The following is a 24,577-nucleotide window of genomic DNA, read 5'->3' on the forward strand; positions in this document are numbered from 1 at the left end:
GGATGGTTCATTTAAATCCAAAGTGAGGCCTTCATTTGGCAGCTTTTTACATGTAAATATAAAATGCATGGGCTGTGTACTTTACTGAACAGCATCATTATCTTTGTTGCTATCATAAAAAGTAATAATAAAAAAACTCCACTTACTCATTCTCATGCTTTTGTTGCTGCTGTGTCACAATTCTGGAAACCCTGTACCAAAATTTATTCAGAAAAGACCTTAGCAAGGACGAGGCCAGGTAAGATACCCAAGAGCAAGAGAAGCAGCTTGTAACTTCATCACTATCGTGTTCTTGAACATAAATCACAGCTAAGGTACAGCATCATCTCACCAATTCCTTACATACAAACTGCTTACATTTTAGAAGATAGTAAAAGTCATAACAACACCAGATGTGATGACTGCACAAAGTTAAACAGCCAATAAGGCAGAAGAATCTAATAAAACCATATTTTTGGGTTAAAGTTTTTGTAGTGTTTCTGCAGGAGTGGTTACATCTTTTCAATGCAGGGTCATCTTGTTAGCTGTCTTCCACAAATTTCTTTGCATTTTACATTAGATGGCCATTTTAGTTGTAATTAGATGTCCCACTCTTTTCATGGTCTGTTTTCATGCCTGGCACCCCTCAAAACTATCATAGACCTGCCTCTGATTTTAGTGCATGTCGGCAGTATTTAGCACATATCTCTACATGGTCACGTAGACGTCATATCTTGTCATGTAACATGTCTGTGTATATGAGGACGTTTTAGCATTTTAATCTGGGTTGAAAAGTCAAGCTAAATGTTCAGCTATTGTATGTGTGTGTGTGTGTGTGTGTGTGTGTGTGTGTGTGTGTGTGTGTGTAAGCGCGCGCGTACCTGAGCTTTGATTTGCTACATTTTGGTCACGTGACTGTACGTCCTCTTGGTAATTGTTGCTGTTTGGCAGCCATGACAACGAACTTTAAAAGTTAGATGGATGGCCACAATGAAGAAGATGTCCTCCTCCAGAAGGCCTCGGAAGTCTCTGAAATGTACCGTATGCCTGGAAATTCAGACAGTAAGAGCGTCTTGTTTTCTCTTTGACACAAATCTTTGGAAATGAACTCGGTGCTGTGGCTTTGTTAACGTAAGCTAGCTTAGCAAGTTCACATCCTCTTTTCACAGCAAGTCTTCCAGTTAGCTTCCTTTGGCTAATTGTCACGTTGAAGCTGGTTTTATGCTGCTGAATGGGTGACAGCGTCTTTACTTGTTGGTAGCGTTCACTAGAAAGCATTATCCTTTTACCATTATCCTTTAAACATTTTTAAGTGGTATATTTTATGCTGTAATAACTTATATTTACTACAATTAGTGAAACTCTTTTTAGGGTGATTAAAGAAAAGTCATCAGATTGTTTTGAGCTGTCAGCACATGTTGACAGAAAAAAAACTGGTATTTTAATCAGAGATTATTTTAGTTTTTCACAGTGGGACATCTACAGAAAAGGGCAACTGTGCAGCTGCAATTAGAGACAAATTGTCGCAATGAAAGTCAAACGTTTTATTTTCTCAATTATTGATTCAGTAGCCATAACTTATTGATTTATTTATATGCTTTCAAACAAGCTTTGTGTATAATACAGTTTGTAAGATAAAGTAAAGATGAAGAAAAAAAAATGTTTAGATGGGATATCCATTAAGATTTATTGTAACCATTTGCATCTTTCTGTGGGCACAGATTTTTTAAACTAATCTTTTAGGAGATAAAACAGATCAACAAAAGGACAAGGCCAAGTGCATCTCCTCAGTTTAGAAATAGTTATCTCTGTATGACATTCATTTATTACTATTCATTCAAATTTAGCTTATATTCATTAGGTATTGGGTGTGAAGTTGCGTTCTTTATTGTCTGCCAAATCAGTACATATTACACACGCAACAGTAATTTTTCCTCTGTCATCAGGAAAATGTTTTAATATTGTAAAATCTAACTAAACATTTACGGTCTCCCAAGAAATAAGTTGATGTATTGCGCAGTTTAAAACATTTATTAGAAAAGTAATCAAAGCGCAATCAGATGTTACATGCTACATAAATTTTTTATGAAGTAATAAAAATAGATTATTTGTAATGTCTTATAGTGCCAACAGTACTCTGCATACATTTACATACAGTATTTGGTGCTTCATTTCAAACTCAGCTCATTTTTTCACTTAACATCTGCAGGTTTAAAGCCGTTTTTCTTTTTCTTTTTTTTTTTAAATTTTTTTTAAAAAGTAAAAGTTGAACTATGTAGCTCTGAAACTGCAAGATACCTGACTTATTACACTCTGTGCAGGTCACATGTCCAGGAGTGATTCTGCACAAGAAGAATGACATCTACTTCAGTGTGTGCATCATGGGCCAGCACAGGAAGACCCAGTGTTTACCTCCTGTATTTCCTTTACTGTTTCATCACAAGATGGTTTTTATCAAGGTAAGAATAATGCAGGTAATTAGAGAATTAAAAGATGTAATGCTTTAAAGGGTAGCTGCCTATGCTTGTTCAGTTTATTTGGCATCAGAGACTGCGGCAACACTGGGGGTTTTATTTCAAAACACCTTCAGTACTCTTTTACCATACTTTCATCTACACTGATTGATGATCAGAAATATTCTTAACACATTAAGTCAGGGCAATCTTAAACTGTAATTATCTTTTGGTATTACCATCATCATAAGGCTAAAGCACAGATTTAGAAATTCATTAATTAGATTAGATTTTAATCAGCAGTCCAGTTTGACACGTCTGTCCTTATCCCTGATAAAAACAGTGTCTTTACAGTGGGTAGATTGGCAGAGCTAGATGCTGGTCTGTCAGCCTGATCTTGTTATAAGTATTGATTCACTCTGTCTGTGCTCTGTCCGTTTCACCAGACTTTCTCTGGTGTTGTTGACCCTGCTGATGTAGCTGACCTACTCGAAGGTAAATGGCCATTTGGGATTTGCTTCGTCATCTCTTCCTGAATCCTAATCCATGCCTGTTTATAGGCTATTATCTTAGATAGTGATCATTAGCTTACAGTCTGTTTATGCTTTCTTTCTTCTTAGCTGACACAACATCTTTTGAGCTGATTCAGTTGGTCCCTCCAGGTATTCTTTTTGATGATGCCATATGGGCATTTTAACTATTCACTGTATCCAGTCATTACACTGCAAACACAGGATCTTTAACAGGGATTGTGCGTATGTGTGTTGGCGGTTCATTTTTATTCTGTTTATGCATGGTTTTCAGAGGGGGAGATTTTGGCTACAGTGGAGGAATGCAGCAGAGATTTTCTGTACCCTGATACCAGGTTGAGCACCAGAGAAGGAGTTGCAGAGAGGGAAATGCTGATGAAAAAATCCCCCTCATTCCTTGTAAGCTGTTTTTGATTTATATCCCTTTTCCCTTGCCTAGTCCTCTTTCCAACACATGGGTTATCACAATTTGGACTTCCAATGTTTGTCAATAGTAGAGATAACAGTTACTTGCTATGTGTGAGCAATAAGCCACATTCTTCAATACATTTAGCAAACTTAAGATGTAACTTTTACATTTTGCAAGTTGTTACATGATTGATTGCATTTTATCAGAGTAAGAAAATCCTATCAGATATGGATTCCCCTTCATTTGTACAATGTCAACTTTGGTTTTCCTCCTATCAGCTGTCAGCTAATTTCTAATTGTCTTCAAATCTGTGGAATTTTATACTGAAAGAAGTTTTGAATTCACAGAAGAGATTAATAATAGTTCAGTTTGAAAATGGGTAATTACTTAACTGGAATGCAAAGTATTGTCGATGTTTAAGACTAAATTTCAAATAATTAATAAGGATGGATTCAAAGTGTTCAGATCATTTCAAGTTTTCTTTCATCTGAAAGGTTTCTGATTAATTCAAATGAAATGGTCACTCTGCAACATAACCTCAACCATCATCATCATAGCATAAAACAGCATGTTGATCAGTGTGACATGATAGTTTTATGAAAACCAAAACAAACGCAAGAAGTGGGAATGGAACAAACTTACAAACCTGATGAGGTTGTGCTGTATATGTCCTCCAGCTTGTACCATGACAGCACCGAGAAGGACACAGCGTGGAAAGAAATACTGATGAGTAGGAAACCAGCAGACATACTAACACACACTGTCATTTTTCAGTGTGTCATCTCATCCTTTAACTTAGTGTGATGCTTGGAATCTGTGCTTTTCAGAAGCAGTCAAGTATGATTCAGCAGGTATCATCATCCTACATACATCAAACATGATATTGAAGCCAAGTTCATTAGATGCTTGTCGTAAGGTGCGGCTTGCATTGAGCTTAGGAATGGCTAAAATCACACAGCAGCGTTGTGATTTGCCTTTAGGCAAAGTTTTGTTTACATCAAACAAGATGGTTTTTTCCTATGTTGCTCTTGACAAGAATCTGAGAGAGTCTTTGTTTATCATCTTTCTCTCCCTTCATTTGCAGTTACTCCATCTCTCTCATGTCTGCATGTTGCTTTTCTATGCTTCCCCTTGTCCTCCAAAGCCCCAACTGGCATATTTAAATTTATTTAAACACCATTCGCTTCGCCAATGCTGTTATGTGTTTGAAGCCTACATAGCAATTTAGATGTCTCTTTCCAAATGTCATATTATTTAAACATCACTGGAGCCTTTCTCTTTTCTCCAATTTGTTTTTCTCAACTCGGGCGTAGATTGAAGATTTGTGGTTTTAAATTTGCGTTCCACGCAGTGCTTTTATCTGTCCTTTTGTCTTCGGTTTGCTGTTAAAGGTGTTTTGTTTGCTCCTTTGTCCCACTCCCTCTAGGGAATCTCCCCCAAAGTGCAGTTTGCCACGACATCAGTCATAGAGGAGAGTGATGGAAAAGACAGCTGGGCTGCTTCACCTGTAAGTGTGTCTTTTCTATGCACACATACACACCCATGCACACACATTAAGGCTGTAAGTTTGTAAGTTGTTTCAGTAAGTTGTATGTTTGTTTGCTCTCAGTATGAATTAAGGAGTTGGAGAAAGCGATATCCCTGTGAGCATGTCAACCACAGCTGGAGTACTAAAAGATTGATCTCTAGTGGGCTTTAATGAGTGGTATGGCTCACCATCACATTTGTCTGTTTCCACCATACGTACCCACTTTCTGTTGTTGCCATGGCTACTGCATTTATCTATCCATATCAGCAGTGTTTCAAGGGTATCTGTTCTCTCCTTGTGAATGTAATTATGGGGAGGCAGATCGGTGACGCTGATATTGAGGCCTCTCTTACATGTCCAGGAGTTTTAATACAACATGTCAGTCAGTCTTTTTATATACTAATGATACAGGTGGTGGGTCAACTGTATCTCTTTGGCTCATCTTTGTATTGGTTTTATATTGTAAATGTACTGTATAAAATCATATTTCACTTATAAAACGGTTTAGTTCATTACCCACCAAGGCGGAGGTCATGTATTCTGCAGTGCTGGTTTGTCTGTCTGTCTGTCTGTTTACAGCATGACTCAAAGGTTCTGGGTGGATTTTGATTAAATTTTCAGGAAATCTCAGAAATGGAATAAAAAAAACAAGTGATTTGATTTTGATCTCATTCTGGCTCACTGTCTGGATCCAGGAACTTTTTTTAAAGGGTTCTTTACCTTGGGGAGATATAGGTCATGCTGCCATTAGAGCAATTGCTTAGCAGAGCTCTGCACTCTCTGAGTGTTTCTAGTTTTGATTTTGATATTCTTTATTCTGCTCTTGTCATGTATGGTCATTTTAAAGTTTCCTTTCATGTTCTTTAACACAAAACAATGAGCATTGCAGGATTAAACCGTGTCTTTTTAGATCTGAACAGTTTGTCGTTTCTGTTTTTTTTCTTCTCTTGCTGTGATTAATAATATTAATAATACTTTCTTTTTTCTTTTTTTTTTTAAAAACCCATCAGCTGAATTCTTAAAAATTGTGATAAAGGTTTACCCTTATTTTCTGACATTTTATGAATAGAATGGTTTTAGCAGTCTTGAAATGAATGAAAAAATAACCCTCGGTCTTTGCCACCTGTTTCTTAAAATCGTCTTCTTGGTTCTTCTCTTTCAGCAGATCCACAATAAGAGGACAAAATAATGCTCCGGCTGTAGTCTGAAAACAAGTTAAAAATGGATAAATGGCAATCTTTACAATCAGTTAGCTATATATGATCTATTGCACGCCAGTTGGCATGTTGTGCCAAACACACTAGCATGAATTTCCCAGGTGCAGTAACCTAACCTAAGCTATTTGTTTAAATGGGATGTCAGTGACAGCGAAGCAGATTGTCTGACTGTTCTGCAGTGGCCCCTCAGGGGGATGTCTGGATCAGAGCACCGCTGTGGCTGTCAGACAGTAGGATTTCTCCATTTTCTCTCTCCTAATGGCTCCTCAGCATAGGCATTTCCCTGACGACGTGTCCACCAAGCTGACAAAACATGTTGTATTCAAACATATTTTATTGTTTAGGAGGATGGTGACTTCTGCAAAACCTCTGAAACAGCTCACTCTTAACCAACGCCTTGAGTTGATGGTATCTTGCTTGCTCTGGGACATTTTGTCAAAAGCTATAAATCTTATTGAAAAATAATTTGAATTCCAATTTATCCAGTTTGAGCAGCATCGTCCTGGTAACGGCACCAGCAGCCAGGCTTTACCATACATTTCTAGGAAGACTATTAACAACCATGATCTCACAAATGAGAAATCTTTTTACGTGATTAGTCTGCTTTAAAGCTACCACAAGTTTTATATTCAGAGCTTAAGTACAATTGTATTTCCTCTGTTCTGTTTAGAGGGGTTTTTCATAGCGCCATCTTGTGGTCAAATTCAGTTTATTACTTTGATTAATTTCCTGTCAGTCTACTCTGTTTTTTGCTAAGGAAACATTTTTGCAATGACATCTGCTTAACACCGGCTGGTTATCATTAGCTTTATGTAAGTGTTAGTGTTTTGAAGCATTTGGTTCTAAGCAGACTTACTAAACAGCATGGCAGTATTTAACCTTGTTATTTATCAGCATACTATACAACGTTTTTCAGGGTTTTTATCACTCAAAAACAATGGTGGGAATCTGTCCACCACATTAGTCAAGTTTTCACTTCCCAGCTAGTGACAGGAAAAATGACTCCCTTTAGTGTCTGAACAAACCATACAAGAGAGAAGTCAGAGAAGGTTTTTGGGGGGGGGGCATACTGGTCTTAATTCCATTATATCAGATTATTGTCAAATGGCAGCTTTGATGATGATTTATTCATCATTTCTCTTAAAAATAGTTTTAATGTAGTGTGATTTCCCTAATTAGCATTTAGATTATCATTGTTTTACAGCCAAGCAATGCCTCTTTATCATATTAGACTGGAGATGGCCATCAAATGCAATTAACATTTTATCTTAACTTATTTATCCCCGGTTGGCATTACCTGCAGGAAGTGGAATATTGCATGGGAGAATGATGTTAGTGGCCATTAGAGTTATTGAGGTAATTCTGCAGAGGTTGTCTCCATGGCAGTGCAGACTGCAAGAACTGTTGTTGTTATAACACTTAAGTGGAATCATTTAGCTAATGGCTTAATGGTTTTGTCCAGTGAGAGCAAGCGTTTGTGTAGAGTGAGAGTAGCTGTCTTAATGGATAAAATGAGTGATGTTTCTGGAAAGGAAGAAATTATTTCTACAGAAAAATTTGAGCTGTTGTATCACCTAAAAATTAAGGCATGAAAGTAGCTCAGCTTGTCACAGCTTCTCAACATTTTTCCTTTCTCATTTTCTTTTCCTGTGCTACAGACCTGCTCTCTTTCTCCAGTGAGGCCTTCTTTAACTCCAGCCAGACAGAATTCAAGAAAAACATCCTCACCCTTACCCAGAGGGCAATTTTCCAAAACAGATAATGGGAACTGTGCTGCTGGGAAAGATGGGAAGGAGAAGCTTAATATGGAAGCCAGAATCCCAAACTCTGGGCTCTCATCTACATCCAGACCTTCTCCTCTTTCATCCTCCTCTGGCTCTAGTCTGCAAAAAAGCAAGAAGGGAAGAAAAAACACTGTAACCAGAGTTTCTGTTGACTTTGGCTATCGACAGCCCACAGTTTCCTCAAGGACACGTGCCCTGTCCCCATATACACACCGCAAGATGTGCCAGCTCTCTGAGGACGCCAGGCAACGGCTCAGCCATCTCCATCTGGGGCCTCACCACTTCAGGAAGGAAACTGAAAGCCAGCAGCCCTTCTTGGTGAGTAACATGAAGTACTTTAAAAACTAAAGCCAACTGAAACATGGTGGTTTAATGCCAGCAATACATATGTCCAGTTAATCAGAGTTGTAATCAGAGGTGTGGTTTAAATCTTGGTAGGAGCTTCCCTAAATTTACTTTTATTATGCAAATTTATTAAGTGAAAGGTAGAGAGAGCTGTGTTAATATTTCACTTGGCCCACTAAAGGATTTTGTCATCACAAAACTGTTTCAACTATAAACAGTCATGGACTTTAGTGTGTGATCCTCACTATGGAGCACACTTTAATAGGACATTTCCTTTATTTAACCAAACCTTAGGTATTTGGTGTGACTTTAATCACTGCTAGCTAGGCTAACTGAAATTTACATTTTGTGTGTGTGTGTGTGTGTGTGTGTGTGTGTGTGTGTGTGTGTGTGTGAGAGAGAGTGAGAGAGAGAGAGAGAGTGAGAGTGAGAGAGAGAGAGAGAGAGAGTGTGAGATAGATAGCCTTGAGGGAATGTATGAAGTCGATTCCGCTGTCCCTCCCTCTGCTTGCTCCCCGCTGTATTCCTGCTTCTTCATTTACATCAAATTTAATCTGAAATTATGAACATGAATCCACTTGCATGCTGTTAATAGAAGATATGATTAGATGCTGCATTTGTTTTTGTCATGCACATGAAAGGAATTTACTGGAATACAATGGGTGTTTTATTAAAGACAGGAGCATGCTTTTCTGCCTCCACGTTTCCTGGGGCGATCTTCTTTCCATAATTAACCCCTTTAATTGAGAGTCAAGCTGCAATTAACAAATAGACACCTAATGAAGTAGTTTAGCCCCATGGTGACTGCATTATCAGTGTGGGTTTCAGCGCTTCAACCCATGTTTGTGTGGAGAGAGAGGGACATTCCTATAATTAATCCCAATTATTTTGTTTGACATAGAGTGTTCTGGGAAAAAAAGTTCTTTGTTTTCTTCTCAGCCTCATTTTGATCCTCTTGTGAACTAAGCTGAGGTAGAACATTTACTTTATGATGCAGAAACTAAAAGAAATGTCGAGACTAATTTACTGTTTTATTGACACGTTTTGTTGGTCACTTATGGAATTGATTAAAAGATACTGCTGAAAAGTACAAAAATAAACATGAGCAAATGTTTCACTTTGTGAATAGAAGTAAATTGATTTTCTAGTCTAGCAACACATTTTCTGTATTGTGTTTCGTGCCAGGTGTCTTATTGCAGTAATGCATCTGGGATGGGAACACCTTCCTCCTTCTATCTAAATGGCAGCATGGATCGACGCTCTGCCAGTTCCTTAGTGGGTCACACAGGTAGGCCTCAGATTCTCACAAATAAAATCTAATAATACATGCGGGTACACATGTAGACCTGTTTGTATCCGGTCCAGGAATCAATCATTTTTTAAATTTTTTTGGATAAAAAGCGAGTGAGCCAATGTGTTCTCAAGTGTTTTTACTTTATTGTGCATGTTTATTCATTGAAAATTTTTTGCTTATTTCTGTGCAGAGTCTTCTCTCAGTGGGAGTCACAGACCAAGAACAACAAAAGTAAGACTGATTTATTATTATCTAATATCCTCGAAGCTGCTCATATGATGCAATAAGACATGAGTGCAGTAGCAAAATGACCTGTGATGGTAAAGCAACGTTTCTTTCTATTAAAAGCTTTAATGCAACAACAATAAAGTTTCTTTATGTAGCACTTTTCCAAACAACAATTACAAAACTCTTTACAACAATGCAGAATAAATATATGAAAATGGGACAGTATCAAGTTTAATCCAGCACTAACTTTTTCCAAAAAATCAGTACCATAAAATGAAATTCAGGAAATCTTTCCTTTATTGTTCCTCTAGTTTGAAAAGAGGAAGGTTGGCGCTCTTTTAACTCTAAGGCTCCTAATGTTTGAAACCATCTGCCAGCATCCTTCAGGGCAACAACATCCTATAGTCACTTTAAAACCCTACATTATGCACACTTAAAAACAGTCTGTCTGTGTCTGCAACCCTGTTTTCCTTATGGACAATATCCAATTGACCATGTTTGTTCCTTGCAATATGATATGGGGGGCGGAAGGAGAGGGTGTGAACTGAATCATTCTATATCCCGACTGTCTTCTGTTAAGTTTTAGTCTTTAGTGTATTGTCTTGGAAATATGTTGGTGCTTGTTGTATTATGTGTGAAATTTTGTTATGTTTGTGTTATGTTGGTCCCACTTGGAAACAAGATGCTACACCACAAGAGGTTTTTTCCAGAAATACATTTCCTCAAACAAAAACCAGACCTGAGTTTCTGCTACTGTCAAATATACTCTCTGTGTGGAGATATAATTTATGCCCTTCATACTGTGGTCAAGTTCAAAAGGAAAAAACATGCCATTAAAAACATATTTATGATGCTTTTCTGTAAAAAGTGATCCGTTATTGGAAGAGATGTTTGCATTATTCCATCAACAGTGCTGTCTATTTCAGATATCATGCTAATTTGTTGGATTTTAAATATTCAAAATAAGCATGATTTGCAAAATTAATCAACCAAAAATACTTCAATTTTTCTAGGTGGGATCAGCCTCAGTGGAAGGTCAGTCCTTTCTAGAAACACCGTCCAGACATGAACCCCTGATCAGAAATCCTGTGAGACCTTTAGCCTCAGCCGACTCCAGAAGCCATTCAAACGTCAGCCGCCTTTCCCTTAAAGAAAGGTAAAAAAACCCTTTTCTGAACAATATTTCAGATTTAGCCAAATGTTTTAAAGCCGAGCTCAGTGGATTGATCTATATTAAGTTTTAAACTATGATACTGACCAAAAAGCATGTGAATACTAAAAATGTTTACTGCTCAACAGGACGGGAAGTCAGAGTGGTGTTGTCTCTTTCCATTTTCAATGTAATTAATGATCAAATAATAACTGTATACCATCAGAAATCCCTCACAGGGTTCACATCCATGTTGTACAAAAAGCAAAAGAGTATCAGCTAAATCTAATCGATGGAAAATGCTTGTTCATAACTCATCTTTTCAATCTGTGCTTGAACTTTTTTACCTGAAGAGAAACATTGTACAGATCAAATCTGAGCCTGATGGCTAAGAAGTCTGTGCTCGTTGGAACACCGAAGCAGGATCGAGCATAATCCTGTCTTTTTTTTCTTTTTCTTTTTTTTTTCTGTGGTTGTTTACCCTGAATTTGTCGATCCATCTGTGTAAATCATTTGTGTTTGCTGAAAAGATCTTAAAAGCAAAATAGGCACCTGTATGAGTTCCAAATTACCGTGGAAAGAAAATATATGGAAATCCCTTGAGGTGTTAGTCATACACTGCTGCTGCTGTGCAAGTCTGTGTGTACATACACATCTAATCTTTAATTTTGATCACACTCGATGGGCAGGATGAATTCCCCTCCACCGTTTAAATTACAGAAGCTGATATCTTGTCATGTTTGTTCATTACTGAGGGAGAAGGCAGAGAGAAGGGAAAACAAAGAGGAAAATGGTATTGATTCGTGTTTCGGCTCGAGACTGATGCATTTGACCTGATGCACGCTTTAATATGTTCAGAGAGACCTTGTCATCGATCACAACAGCTGTGAGTTGAACATGGCGATGGGACCGATGTTCTGTTTTGTTTGTTTGTTTGTGTATCACTTTCCCCCTTCCCCTCTGCTCAGTCTATAAGTAAACATTAAAATCGATGGACAATCCTAAACTGAAAAGTAAATTGCAGGAAATGAATGATACTTTTCTCTAAATTGGAAACACGGCAGGATTTGCTGGGTGGGAGATTAGAGCTGGCCTTTGTAGATTCCCTCTGACAAGCAGAGGGGCACGTCTTTCCACGAATCTTTGATCCATAAAGAAAATGACAGATGCCAGTGGCAGAATTTCCCCCTTAAGCTTCAGAGTCTCAGCCCATTCATGTTTCCGGATGATTTGTCCTTGATGACTTTTTGAAGCAGGTAGAGTTTATCTGATTATAGATGAAAAGCTTCTGCTCCAACACTGCCAAGCCAGACCAAGACACAAGTCAATCAGTCAGTCATCACCCCTTCACCACCAGCAAATAGAGGTGGATGAGAGGCTGTACTGGAATCCACATTTCTCTCCTCCATCTTTGTTGTTCTGACTGCTTTTAGCTAACATGCATTTATACAGCACTGATAAAGCACAATTATTCCTCCAGCACACACACTTCATGGTCTTGTCAGATGTAGAACTACTTTGCTGTAGCAAATTTATGTTTTAATAAACGCATAAGCACAATTGTTTAAATGGAAAAAGTAAAGCTGATTAGAATAATACAGAATATTTTTACACCTTAAGTCTGTCAGCTTGGTTCCCTCCCTCACATCTTATGTTTGGTTGCAGCACAGACTAGTGGACAAAGTAACACCTGTCAGCTGTACAAGCATCAGAACAAAATATAGTTCAGCAGTTTTTTTTTTTTCATAATAATAAACTTCTTTTCTTTAAAAGTCCTAAATTTAAATGTAACATATATTATTATTGATGGTGTGCTTGCTTGTGTTAGCCAAACATAATACCCATGACATAGCAGCAGGAATTCAGTTTGTAACTTGGACACTGGTTGCCCAGAGAGAGCAGTGATGGTACAGAGGAGATTCAAGTCATCGAAGTTTGATGTGTATTGCCTCTGAACAAGATGGGAGAGAAAGACCAAATGGTGTTTAAAAAAAAAAAAAAGAAATAGTGACAAGGTAAAATAGAAAATACAATAACAAATTGAACAATTGATCCCTCAAAACCTTTGCAGATATCTTTTGTGGACATTTTTGCAACATTCTTAACATGCTCTTCTTTTTTTTTTTCTTTTTTTCTTTTTTTTGTCTTGTCCAGCATTTAGGCAAGCAGAATGATGGTCTGGATGCTGTGTTCTGCTGAGCAAATTTTCTCTGCCAAGGGAAGCTTTATAGATATAATGATCCCCTTGACTTTCTGATTTTTTATTTTATTTCTATGTTTATTTTGTATTGTTGTTTGAATTGTAGAGTTTGTACTGCTGGACCAGAGAGGACAGACAAAAAACAGAAAGAGAAAGGAGAAGAAACACCTCATAAGAAAAGGGAAAGAGATAAAGGGAGAGAAAAGGGAGAGAAAAAAACATCAACTAAAAAATAACCCAAAAACAAAAAGAAAGAAAACAACCTACAGATGTATACATACACACATACAGGCACACACATACATATACACACACATACACACGCATACATACACATACATATACACACACGTATACACACATAATATATATATATACACAAATATATACATATGTACACATATACATATACACATACATACATTTACACACACACCTCTATGCACACACATACACACACATACATACGTACAAACATATACGCACTTGCCAGTATTAACACATATACATACACATACAAGCCAACTTTAGATCATAGTAACTAAACTATGAATCTAAAAAGTTAAATATAAATGAGAAACAAACAGAAATGAGAAAACTAGTTGCTGAATAAAACTGCGTGACGACTCGGTGACTGTGTCACATGCAGAACATGCAGAGTGGAACGTGTTCCGGAAAAGGTGATCATGCCAGTGTGACCCTTCCCACACAAAGGCAAGAGGCACGCCAGGAGTACCCCCGAGACCAGGGCCATCGGCAGCCATCCCCAGGCGCAGACCCCAACCGCCCCACCCCGGAGCCAGCCATGCACCGACCCAGGAGGAGGCAGAGGGGGGTCCCAGCCAGAGTCCCCCGCAGTCAGGGGGAACAGGCCCCAGCAGGTCCGGACCAGCGAGGACCGGCCCCGCCGGGCACCGGCCACCCAGGGCAGACAGAGCGCGGGCCCCAAGAGCCCAGAAGCAACCCCCCACCCCCGCAGGCAGAGGGCCCAGCCCACACCGACGGAGGGCCGGGATCCCCAGACCGCCACCGAGCAGCAGCCAGGCCGCACCCCAGCGCACCAGCAGCGCTCCCCGAGCACCAAGACCCTCCACGCACCCACGCACACAAACACACACACACACATACGCACACACGCACACACATGTGCACACGCACACACACACACACACACACGCACCCACCCACCTACCCCCACCCACACCCACACGCATCCACACTTCCTCCTTAAACACACCCTATACACCCATTCTCTTACACACGCTCAAACTCACACTCTCCTACCCCCGTTCTTTATACACACACACCCCCTCACACACACATCCCTGCTCCCTCTATAATCACCCATTCTTCCATACACGCATACCCCACTCTACACACACACACACACACACACCTCCCTACACCCCTCTATCCACATTCACAGTCCTCATTGTACACCCACCCCATCACTTCCCTGTACCACCAACATAACCCCACATACGCACCCCCACCCATCTGCATACACCCCCCCTTCCTCCTATCCCAGCGGCCATCCACTTTCCTAAATTCTTTCACCCTGATCCCCCCACCCCCCCTCTACCCTAACATTCAGTCACCACTTCATCCATTGGCTCATGCACGCCCTCACCTTTCTTTCCCAACATAATAATTCTTTCCCAAGCCAAACATAATACCCATGACATAGCAGCAGGAATTCAGTTTGTAACTTGGACACTGGTTGCCCAGAGAGAGCAGTGATGGTACAGAGGAGATTCAAGTCATCGAAGTTTGATGTGTATTGCCTCTGAACAAGATGGGAGAGAAAGACCAAATGGTGTTTAAAAAAAAAAAAAGAAATAGTGACAAGGTAAAATAGAAAATACAATAACAAATTGAACAATTGATCCCTCAAAACCTTTGCAGATATCTTTTGTGGACATTTTTGCAACATTCTTAACATGCTCTTCTTACCAGTCTCAAATTTCCCAACATCACCAGCATAAGTGTTCCTAAAGGTTTTACTAAGACGTAAGATCAACTGAAAGGTGGCTTTCTGCCACAGTGATAGTGAATCAGCTTCATGAATTAGTCTTTGAGACCTTTGTGATTTAAATGTTTCTTCAACACCTGATTCAGTTAAATGGGTCGGCTCATTATTAACCTCTGCAGTATCCTGATAATGAGCCAATCATTAGAAACAGGAAGTAGGAAAACATTTATTTAGGACAGTCTTGGTTATTGGACTGCTTTGATTAAATTACTGAAGAGTTTCCTCATAAGTCATTTAAAAACTTCACCGTCTGGACTTCGCTCATTTGTGATGGACTCATGAGGTTCTGACTTTCGTCTTGTGAGTCCATAAAACAACTTACTGAGATGTTGGAACAGACAAGCTCACCAGTGCAGGATGTAGGAGTACTGGTTCGGTACCCAGAGAGTTGTACCTTGGTTAACACCTCTGATTTAGGTCTCTCCAACTTGAAGTAGGTGTCTGTGATTGAAATTGTGGTTTAAAGTCTGTGTTGTGTTTCTCAGACTTCAGACTAGTCCATCCTACTGGGAGCAGATCCATAGCCGAGTCCAGAGGATTCTTCAGACACACAGACCACTTGGGACCACGCTTTGACCTTTAACCCACTGGAAAACCTGGCAGGTGATGGACGTTACAAACCTGAGTTTAAACTGTTAAAGCACATTAAAATAATGCATGGAGGAAAATAATTACTGTGTGTTGGAAAGTAGAAACACCTTAAAGTCAAGACTTTATTAGCAAGTCAAAAAACCTCTCAAACATTTCAAATAATCTCCCCTTCTAGCCGATTAAAATTTTTAACCTCTCTTTTATATGCCGAGTCATGTTAGTCATCACGCCTTAAAAATGCTGGAACCTGCAGGGGTTATCGTCAGAAGCATACCGCTTTCCTTCCATCTAGTCATATTTCTTTTGGGCTGTTATTTAAAAACATGGGCTGATGATGAAATTAAAATTTGATTAATTTAGTTATAAGAATATCAAACCTTTATGTAGATGTTAGACATTTAAAAATTATACATATCTATATATTGAAAGAGTATTTAATTAAAATGTACATAAATTGACAATAAAACCCACTCGCAGGTTTAATCTTTCATGTTTGTGCCTCATTTTCTACAAAGGCCATTTTAAAACATTTCCATCAGACCAAATAAGAACTCTCCAATACTTGCAACTCATTAGTTTAATCAGACAATTATAAAGTTTTTAGTTCAGTTAGTTTAAAATAAACAGCTCCTGATTGCATATGCAGGTGGTACATATATTACCTACGTTGATTGTGACACCACTTGGTGAGATCCGTCTAATTCAGCGTTGCAGGGAAGCTGAAGCCCATCCCAAAAAAAGTTTTACTTGTAAATTAAAGACTAGACAGTTTTTCCTGATCAGTCTTTATTGATAATCTTTATTTTTAATGTGGCCATTGGTGAATTTTTTTTTTTTTTTTAAATAGTCCATTTTTAGTGACAAAGAACCTTAAATAATCAAGGTTCAAGCTTTAAGTAATTTTATTTCACTGCCAAGATATTCATTAAGCTCACAGCAACAACCACCCTTCCTGTGCTGGAGAGATGTTAGGATTTTATGAAAATCCTCAGAGTCAGTGTTCATCAAGTCTTGTGGAATTTATTCTTCTTCTTGTTCCTCCTGCCGGCTCCATGTGCCGCTTTTTCTGCCATAATGTGCTGAAACCTCTTTTTGTTTTGGCTGGAAAGAAGAGAAAACATTTTTAAGGTTGTGTTTCCAGAAACAACTGTAAGTCAAAATGAGGCATCTATCACATGCATTTAGTTTTACTGCAGTTGCAAAGTTACCACCCATCAGAAAACTGAATAATCAAGAACCTGAAGATGCTACTAATGTATCTGGGGAATAGCTTCATTTGGTCACATTTAGAAAAAAAATGTTGTCAAAATTCTCACTATAAAAACCAAGCAGCAACCTCTGAACATGATTATGCAAGATTTTTCCATGGAAACGTTTAGATATAAAATATAGATGTAACCATCAGGTATGGAAAGCAGTTCCATTTACAGTTAAATTAATATGCCCATAAAAATAACCAATAAAATATACATTATTCAATAAGTAATTTATTTCATAAATGTACTTCTACTCATGTCTTGCTTCATGAATCCTTTTTTGCATCATATTTACATATTTCAAGAGAAATATTCTGTTACTATATTACTTCCTGGTTGCAATTCACTTCAAATGTTCACATTCATATAGAGACTTACAGCAGTTGCCACTAATCCAGTCTTTTTTGTTTTTCTTTTTTTTTTATTATCCCAAGTGTAAAAAGATTTGTGTCATCAAAGGCTTGTCATGTCCGGTTTGGCCAGGTATCGCTGCACCAACCTCTAGTGAAAACTACTTTTAAGCGGTACACTCTTGTAACTAAGTTTTCAGCCCTTGTGGACAGTTCTATGCATTTACAGCAATGTTAATGTGCATCATCCCTGTTGAATAAACTAAACGGGGGCACATCAGGATAGTAGAGTTAAAAAGGAAGTCATATCTGTCAACTAGTATAATGTAGAAAATATTTTTTTTCTGTTCCATCCAGGTGATTTTAGACTAGTGAATGAAGAGGATTATGAATATCAAGATCAAGACTGTCACACAGTTGTGATTAAATTATTTACATGTTAACTGAGGCCTAGTCACGTCACTTTAATTTCAAATACTGAAAAGGCTTCTCTAATGACACATGAGGTATCCTCGCTTAGCTCCTACAGCAAGTTTGTGTTCTCTTTTGGTGCATTAAAAGAACTGAAGCACCTTTCAAAGTACTTTGTCAGAATGGATTTATGTTGCACAGGCAGGAGAACGAAGGATAAAATAAAGATAAAAGGGACACAAACTGGACAAATAATACAAGCAACAGACAGACTCCTGGCTTCCAATAAACAGCTCACAAAGCAATATTCAGCATCTTGGTAGCTGCTTCCATAAAGTCTGTGGGTTCCTCCAAGTAATTGAGTACTCACAAACAGAGCTGATCTTTCCATAGGCGATATGAGGAAGCCTAGAGCGCCATCTGGCTTGTCAGATTTACCCTGACAGATGTTAATGCAAAAATCTAACCCGTTACCTTCATCAGCATAAATATGAAGCAGTAAAAGCTGTTCAGAGCCGAGCATCATACATGACCAACCAAAGACAAGTTGTAAAAATGTTCTGTATTTTTGTTTTCCTCTTTTTGATCACTGTTGCATCTTTTTTACACAGTTTAATAGTTTAGCCCATGTTAATCTTGTTTAAATTTCTGTCATTTTGTTCACTTCACTTTGCATAGATGCAAATAATCATGTAATGATTTGTACTGTCCTCAAACTGTATTATAATGAGAACAGAATATTTGTCAGTGTGTCTCACACTTATTTCACTTCTCATTGGGTATCATTTTAGATGAATAAAAAGATCCAATTAAAATTGTGGATATTATGCTGACAGTTTAATTCTTTTTTTATGCTTTAGCTAAGATCAGGAGGCTTTGATTGAACTTGTATAAGTTGGGATATATATGAATTTATCCAGTGGGACCTTTTGGACAATGTGAGACACTGGAAATGGTTTAACTTACTGTCTGAAGTCGGCATCAGCAAGCAGCTCCTCCACCATGGTTCTCTTCCTCTCCTTCTTGGGAATGCGTGAATGATAGAAGTCGACTGGGCTGTCTACCACTGTGCCAAACTGTTGCACACAACAACAACAAATTAACATCACATTCAAATAATCTGAAATTTTAATTCCTATGAAGACACCAGACTGGACTACTGCTGTTACAAATAAATGTAAAACCTTCATGTAAAGCTTTAACATGTAAAACCAGTTATGTGTGTGTGGAAGAACTTAATGGAGCAGGTAAGTAAAATCACTCACCTGGAAATACTTGGGAAAGCCATCTCTGTCGTTCTTCTTGTAGAACCTCTTTGGATCCAAGGAGCCTCTCATCTTTAGGACCTGGAGGTCTCCTTTCAGCTCCGGAGTCATCTCTGGGGCTTTCATATTAAACCATCCATCTCCTGTGGATTTCTCCCGCTCTGCCTACATGAACAAGCCAAATCATTTCAAAGCACTACAACAACAGATTTACAGCAACTTTCAAATCAACATTTGTGATTACTGAAGGTTACATGTAGGACAACCACTTACTCTGCGCTTCAGCTTTAAAGCCTGTTTAGATTCACTGTATGGAGGCACGGCATCCTTCTTTTCAAAATCTGGCCCAATCACACTCTTTTTCATCACCTGTGAACAGAAAGAAACAACGCAACATTTAACAACTCCTTCAATGCCACATGACTCATATAAAAAGGTCAAAGTCAAAACAAATACAGAAACTATAAACACCATCTGAATGACTATGAAGGCTCATTATTCATCCTCCGCCTCTGATCACCTTCAGAAAGGAAAAATCAATCACGCATTTACCTCATCCTGGATCTTCTTTTCCTTTGGTTGTTGCAGTGAACGCGAGTCCGGTTTTGATTTGCTGCCATCAAAACTGATGTATAAACCCCCGAGCTCCTTCAGTCTAATGCCGGGGTCAATACGGCTCGACAACTCTTTCCTGAAATTAATAAGCCCAGAGAAAATTACTCAGGAGAGGTAGTCGTGTCTCATTTCTCACCACAGCACGGTGTGTTTATGTCTTCACCGTCTTTATTTGATAAGATTTTGTTCAAATAACAAATTCCACAAAAAAAAAAAAAATCAAAACCTGAAGTCATATTTCACTAAAGTTTTGTTGGTGTTTGTAGAGCTGATGTGTTTGAATAAAGAGTTCTCAACATTCATACCCACTGTCCTGTTGGAACAAGCAGTCACCATCTTTGTCTCAGCAATGGACACTATTACGTACACATTTGAATATCTACACAGCCAATCAGGAGGAAGTCACTCACTACATTAAGGCATGTAGGCATGTTCAAGACGACCAGGTAATGATCAAACTGGTCATCAGACTGAGGTAAAAAGAAGATTTAAGTGACTTTGACTATGGCATGGTTGTTGTAGCCATACAGACTGGTCTCCGTATTTTAGAAATCACTAATCTACTGGGATTTTCACAAGCACCTCTGGTGTTTACAGAGTATGGTCTGAAAAAGAGAAAAATATGCAGTGAACAGCAGTTGTTTGGATGTGAACGCCTTGTTGATGTCGGAGATCAGAGAAGAAAGGACACACTGGTTGGTAATGAAAGAAAAGCAACAGCAAGTCAAATAACTGCTGGCTACAACCAAAGTATGCAGAACACAATCTCTGAACATAACACGTCCAAGTCTGAAGCAGATGATCCACAGCAAATGAAGATGGCACACCGAGTGTCGGTCTATCAGCAAACAGCAGGAAACCAAAGCTCAAACACATCACAAAAGACGACTAGAAAAATGTTGCCTGATGAGTCTTGATCTCGGCTGTCATATTGGTCGGATCAGAAGTTGATGTAAACAACATGAAAGCATAAATCTAGCCTGCTCTGTAGAAAAGGTTCTGGATACTTTCTAGCCAAACTTTAGGCCAAGGATCTGTTGTTTAAGTATTGTTGCTGATCATGTCCACCTCTTTATGACCAGTGTGTCATTCTCCTGTTGATTATGTCCAATAGGATTAAAGAAAAAACCCAGTCACCCCAGTATACTCAAATCATCTCAAACTGGTTTCTTAAACATGACAATGAGTTAACTTTACCCCAGTGGCCTCCACAGTCATTGAATCTCAATCCAATAGAGCGCCATTGGGATGTGGTAGAGCTGGAGATTCTCATCACAGATGTTCATCCAAAAACTGCTCTCTTGCCAATATGGACCAAAGTCTCTGACAAGTGTTTCCAACTCCATTTTGAATCTTTGCCATTAAGAATTAAGGAACTTCCAAAGGCAAAAAGCATCTAACCAGACCAGCAAGGTGTACGGAATAAAGGGACATTTACACCACCCAGTGACCCCTAAAGGCCCATTTATACTTGATGCAGAAGAAGGAAACGCAGACGGACGTCCATCTCCTGTGTCCGTTATTCATGTAATTTGGTCTGTTTTTCATGGACTTGGCTATCCGTCATAGATGCAGAAAAGGTAGCAATGACACTGTAGAACCCAGGGGCAGTGTTGAATTGTATTTGTGACAAGCAACCAGCAAAAAAAACAAACCAAAGAAGAAGAGGAACCGGTGCTGAAACCACCAGATAAAAAGAAGAAAGCTGACACCAGCAAAGAACTTGGTGGTTTTATTCTTCTACTTCTTTGGGTATTTGTGGGTTGTGTAAATAACTTTGGGTGCATTTCTGCCACCAACTAGTTCTGAAACACAGAAGTTAACTCTGAACACAGAACTCCCACTAGTGGATGAATAGGCTTAACACGTCTCTAGATCTTTTTTTTTTTTGTTCATTATGTTTTTATTGGAAACAACTTGTGCTACTTTTTTGTATTAAAAGTGCTTTATAAATAAAGACTGACTGAATTATGGCAACGTAAAAGACAGATGGAAGTATGAGGACAGCGACATGACAGACTTTGAAATGAACCTCTCCATTTAGTTCATAAGAGCATAAATGTAGAGGGGTTAATCTGAAACTACTGTTTCCTGACAATTACATATTCATCTAAAAAATAAAGACAGACAGTAACTAGCACATGATCTAGTGTTTCTTTATGCACTTGATGAAAATGAAATGAGCTTAGTTCATACTTGAAATTCAGGCAGTGTGTTTAAATCAGTGTGTTTTCTTACTCAAACAACAAAGCTGCATTAAAAGGGCTTCTTTTGTCCAGCCCATGTTGCACAAGTTACTGTCTACTGTACTTACGAATGAGAATCTCTACTTGAGAACAGGACTTTCGCATCTTCACCATCATCCTCCTCCTCCTCCTCATCCACAAACTCCTCATCTTCCTCCTGTTCATCCTCCTCTTCCCGCCTCTCTCTGTAGTAGTCTTCGTCAGCTTCCTGTCCAGGCCGAGTGTCAATCATAAACAGCCCATCAACTGACGTAGCTGCTGCCTCTGACTTGTTTGAGGGTCCAGCTCTCTCCTCATCTCTGGGCTCCACGTCTTCCTCTTCGTCAAATTCTTCTTCATCGTCGCTGCTGTCCAGGAGGCTGATTATTTTTGTTTTCTGGATGACAACATCTTTCGGATCCTGTTCAGGTTCAGAATCGACGGTGACCTTGTGCTGCTGGATCGATGTTACCTGGATGGGCTCGGTCTGGGTGGCGCTTGTGTCAAGCACCTGCGGAACTCCCGTTTTCAACATTACTTTCATTTTGTCTTCATCATCAAGCGGCGTTTCCACAATGGCATCCTCATCCAGAGGCTTCTCTGTTTCTGGCAGGTGGGTGTCAGCAGCATTTTGTTCCTCTTCTGCCTCCTCTGACATTTCAGAGGCCTTCTCACATGTTGTTACTGTAACCGGTGGGCAAGGCCCTGACGGTTCTGATGGTGGAGCTGTTTCTGGCATCTCTGAGGGATCTCTGTCTTTGATTTCAGTAGATGGCTCCTCCTGCTGGTCTACAGCGGTTACTGCAGGTTCACTTGTATCTTCTCCACAAACTGATACTGAGGGACCAACTTGGGAGTTATCGTCTGAGATGTCAGTTATCTCCTTTTCTATATTCTCTGCATTTGCTTCACTGGAAGTGGGATCAGTGGTACCTCTACCTGCTGGTTCTTCAGATCTGTCACTCTCATTGTCCTCCAACAAGGTGCAGTCGGCATCCTCTGCAATCACTGTGCTTTCCAGCATGGAATCATTTAGTGAATTGTTTTCTGATGTTTCAGCGGTTTTCAAAATAACACTACAGTCCTTGACTGAGTGTCTGGAAGCGGGTGCACCCCGACTGCTGGTCCCTGAGCCTGTGCGGCTGCTGCAGGGAGTCCCTCTGCCTCGTGTAGAGTCAGGGCTACCCACTGAGGAATGCACATCCATCACCTCAGAGTCTGAATCTGCGACTTTGTTGCCTGCTGAACGTGACCTGCCCCTTCTAAGAGTGGTCAAACTGTACGTAGGTCCGCCCTCAAACCCTTCAGACTCACAAGATGGGGGTTCACTGACATCTACAGTTGTTTCCACCTTCCCACTTTCTGCTCTGGTCCGCCGACTTGTCCGGACAGGAGACTGGGAACTTTCCGACATCTCGTCAAGGTGCAGGGGAAGAGGCCAGATTTGCCTTCTTGATCGCTGCCTCAAGGCGCCGGAGGTGCAGCTGTCTGCGTCTGAGAGCTCTGAGTCCTCGGTGTGTTTGGTAGTTGGTCTGATGCGAGCAGTTTTCCTCTGGCTTCTCGTAACTCTCTGGGATTCAGACACCACAGAACTGCAGGACTCCGTCTCCACCGTTGGCTCAACTTTGACATCTCCCGTTTGAGCCTGAGCTGTGTCAGAACTTCCAGGAGCTGCATTTCTCCTGGTGCTCCGACGGGTACTGTAGCCCGGCTTTGATCCAGACACAGCAGAGGAGCATGAATCCGCTTCAGATACCTCTTCATCTGCCTGACTGCCCGTGCGCGTCTGTCTCTTCCTCCTGGTGCATTTCACTGGTGGTTCTGGTTCTGACACTGCAGAGCAGCAGGACTCCAGGTCTGAATTGTCTGCTTCATGGATAGAGCCAACCGGGGTACAGGGCTGCTCTGGACTATGGAGTCTGGAAGCTCTGGTACATCTTTTCTTTGTGGAAGTAAGGTTAGATGGTAGAGCTTTATCTTCACTCTTAAGTTTGCTGCAAGTCTCTGCAAGGGTCTGCTGGGTGAGGGTCTCTTCTGGTTTAGCAGTCTTCCTGGTTCTTCGGCCAGTGGAGGGAGTGTCCTGTGTGAAGGAAGAAAGATGGTTAACGGTAATACTAACGGTGAAACTAAATAAACTATAGTCTTTCAAAAGAAGTACACTAAGTTCTTTTTTTCTTTTAAACAAGCTTTCCTGATTTTAGTCAGGTTTATTTAGTTATAGTCTTAATTACTGTATTTATAGTTAATTTAAAATGTAAATATAATACTTAGTTTAATTCCCTTCATGGATTAATGTATTTTATTCACTGATGTTCAAGGAAATGAGAGTCTCTAACCAGTTTAGATTGCTTACATACGGTACATGACATATAGCAGGGGTCTCTGGTGCTGGAAAGCTGCCATCTTGAAGGTTTCAGTGTTTCCCTGCTGCAACACACCTGACCCAAATCAATGTTTCTTTAACAAGCAGGTGCAGAAAATGACATCAGGTTATTGTTGAACCTTTTTATCTGAATTAAATGTGTTTTACCAGGGAAGCACTAAACCTGCTGCAGGATGGTAGCTCTCGGGGATCAGAGTTGGTGACCCCTGATGTAAACACTAAATAAACGGGGGTGTAAGAAGGTATAAGAACTCTGTGGATATGGAAGTTTGATTAATTCGATATATTTACCGGAAAATACTGTTCCCGTTGTTGCTTTATTACCCTTAGAT

General features: G+C 39.5%; 2 protein-coding genes across 3 annotated transcripts in view; one reads left to right on the top strand and one right to left on the bottom strand.

Moving 5' to 3' along the window:
- Positions 1–957: 957 nt before the first annotated feature.
- Positions 958–15,962, top strand: spata6 (spermatogenesis associated 6). The gene is made up of 11 exons (XM_079244885.1): positions 958–1,041; positions 2,301–2,438; positions 2,879–2,927; positions 3,053–3,094; positions 3,237–3,361; positions 4,798–4,878; positions 7,775–8,218; positions 9,431–9,533; positions 9,730–9,770; positions 10,781–10,923; positions 15,635–15,962. Exons 1-11 carry the CDS (start codon positions 961–963, stop codon positions 15,723–15,725), a joined length of 1,338 nt encoding a protein of 445 aa, XP_079101011.1. The 5' UTR covers positions 958–960; the 3' UTR covers positions 15,726–15,962.
- A 470-nt stretch (positions 15,963–16,432) lies between these two features.
- Positions 16,433–24,577, bottom strand: part of dnttip2 (deoxynucleotidyltransferase, terminal, interacting protein 2) — an 8,543-nt gene continuing 398 nt past the window's right edge. For both annotated transcript variants that reach the window (XM_079244970.1, XM_079244969.1), the window contains exons 2-7: positions 21,952–23,942; positions 19,575–19,713; positions 19,296–19,391; positions 19,023–19,187; positions 18,724–18,833; positions 16,433–16,841 (exon numbers count right to left, since the gene is read on the bottom strand). In XM_079244970.1, the coding sequence (XP_079101096.1) occupies positions 16,745–16,841; positions 18,724–18,833; positions 19,023–19,187; positions 19,296–19,391; positions 19,575–19,713; positions 21,952–23,942 (2,598 nt within the window). In that variant the 3' untranslated portion in view covers positions 16,433–16,744. The remainder of the gene's footprint in view (positions 16,842–18,723; positions 18,834–19,022; positions 19,188–19,295; positions 19,392–19,574; positions 19,714–21,951; positions 23,943–24,577) is intronic.

This window comes from Telmatherina bonti (genome assembly GCF_933228915.1).
Source record: "Telmatherina bonti genome assembly, chromosome: 8".
Lineage (NCBI taxonomy): Eukaryota > Metazoa > Chordata > Actinopteri > Atheriniformes > Telmatherinidae > Telmatherina > Telmatherina bonti.

Excerpts from the sequence above, each read along its gene's own strand:
- spata6 (XM_079244885.1), top strand. The coding sequence starts at position 961 with ATGGCCACAATGAAGAAGATGTCCTCCTCCAGAAGGCCTCGGAAGTCT. Across the intron at positions 9,534-9,729 it reads TTCCTTAGTGGGTCACACAG|AGTCTTCTCTCAGTGGGAGT; the intron begins GTAGGCCTCAGA and ends ATTTCTGTGCAG. Across the intron at positions 9,771-10,780 it reads ACAGACCAAGAACAACAAAA|GTGGGATCAGCCTCAGTGGA; the intron begins GTAAGACTGATT and ends CAATTTTTCTAG.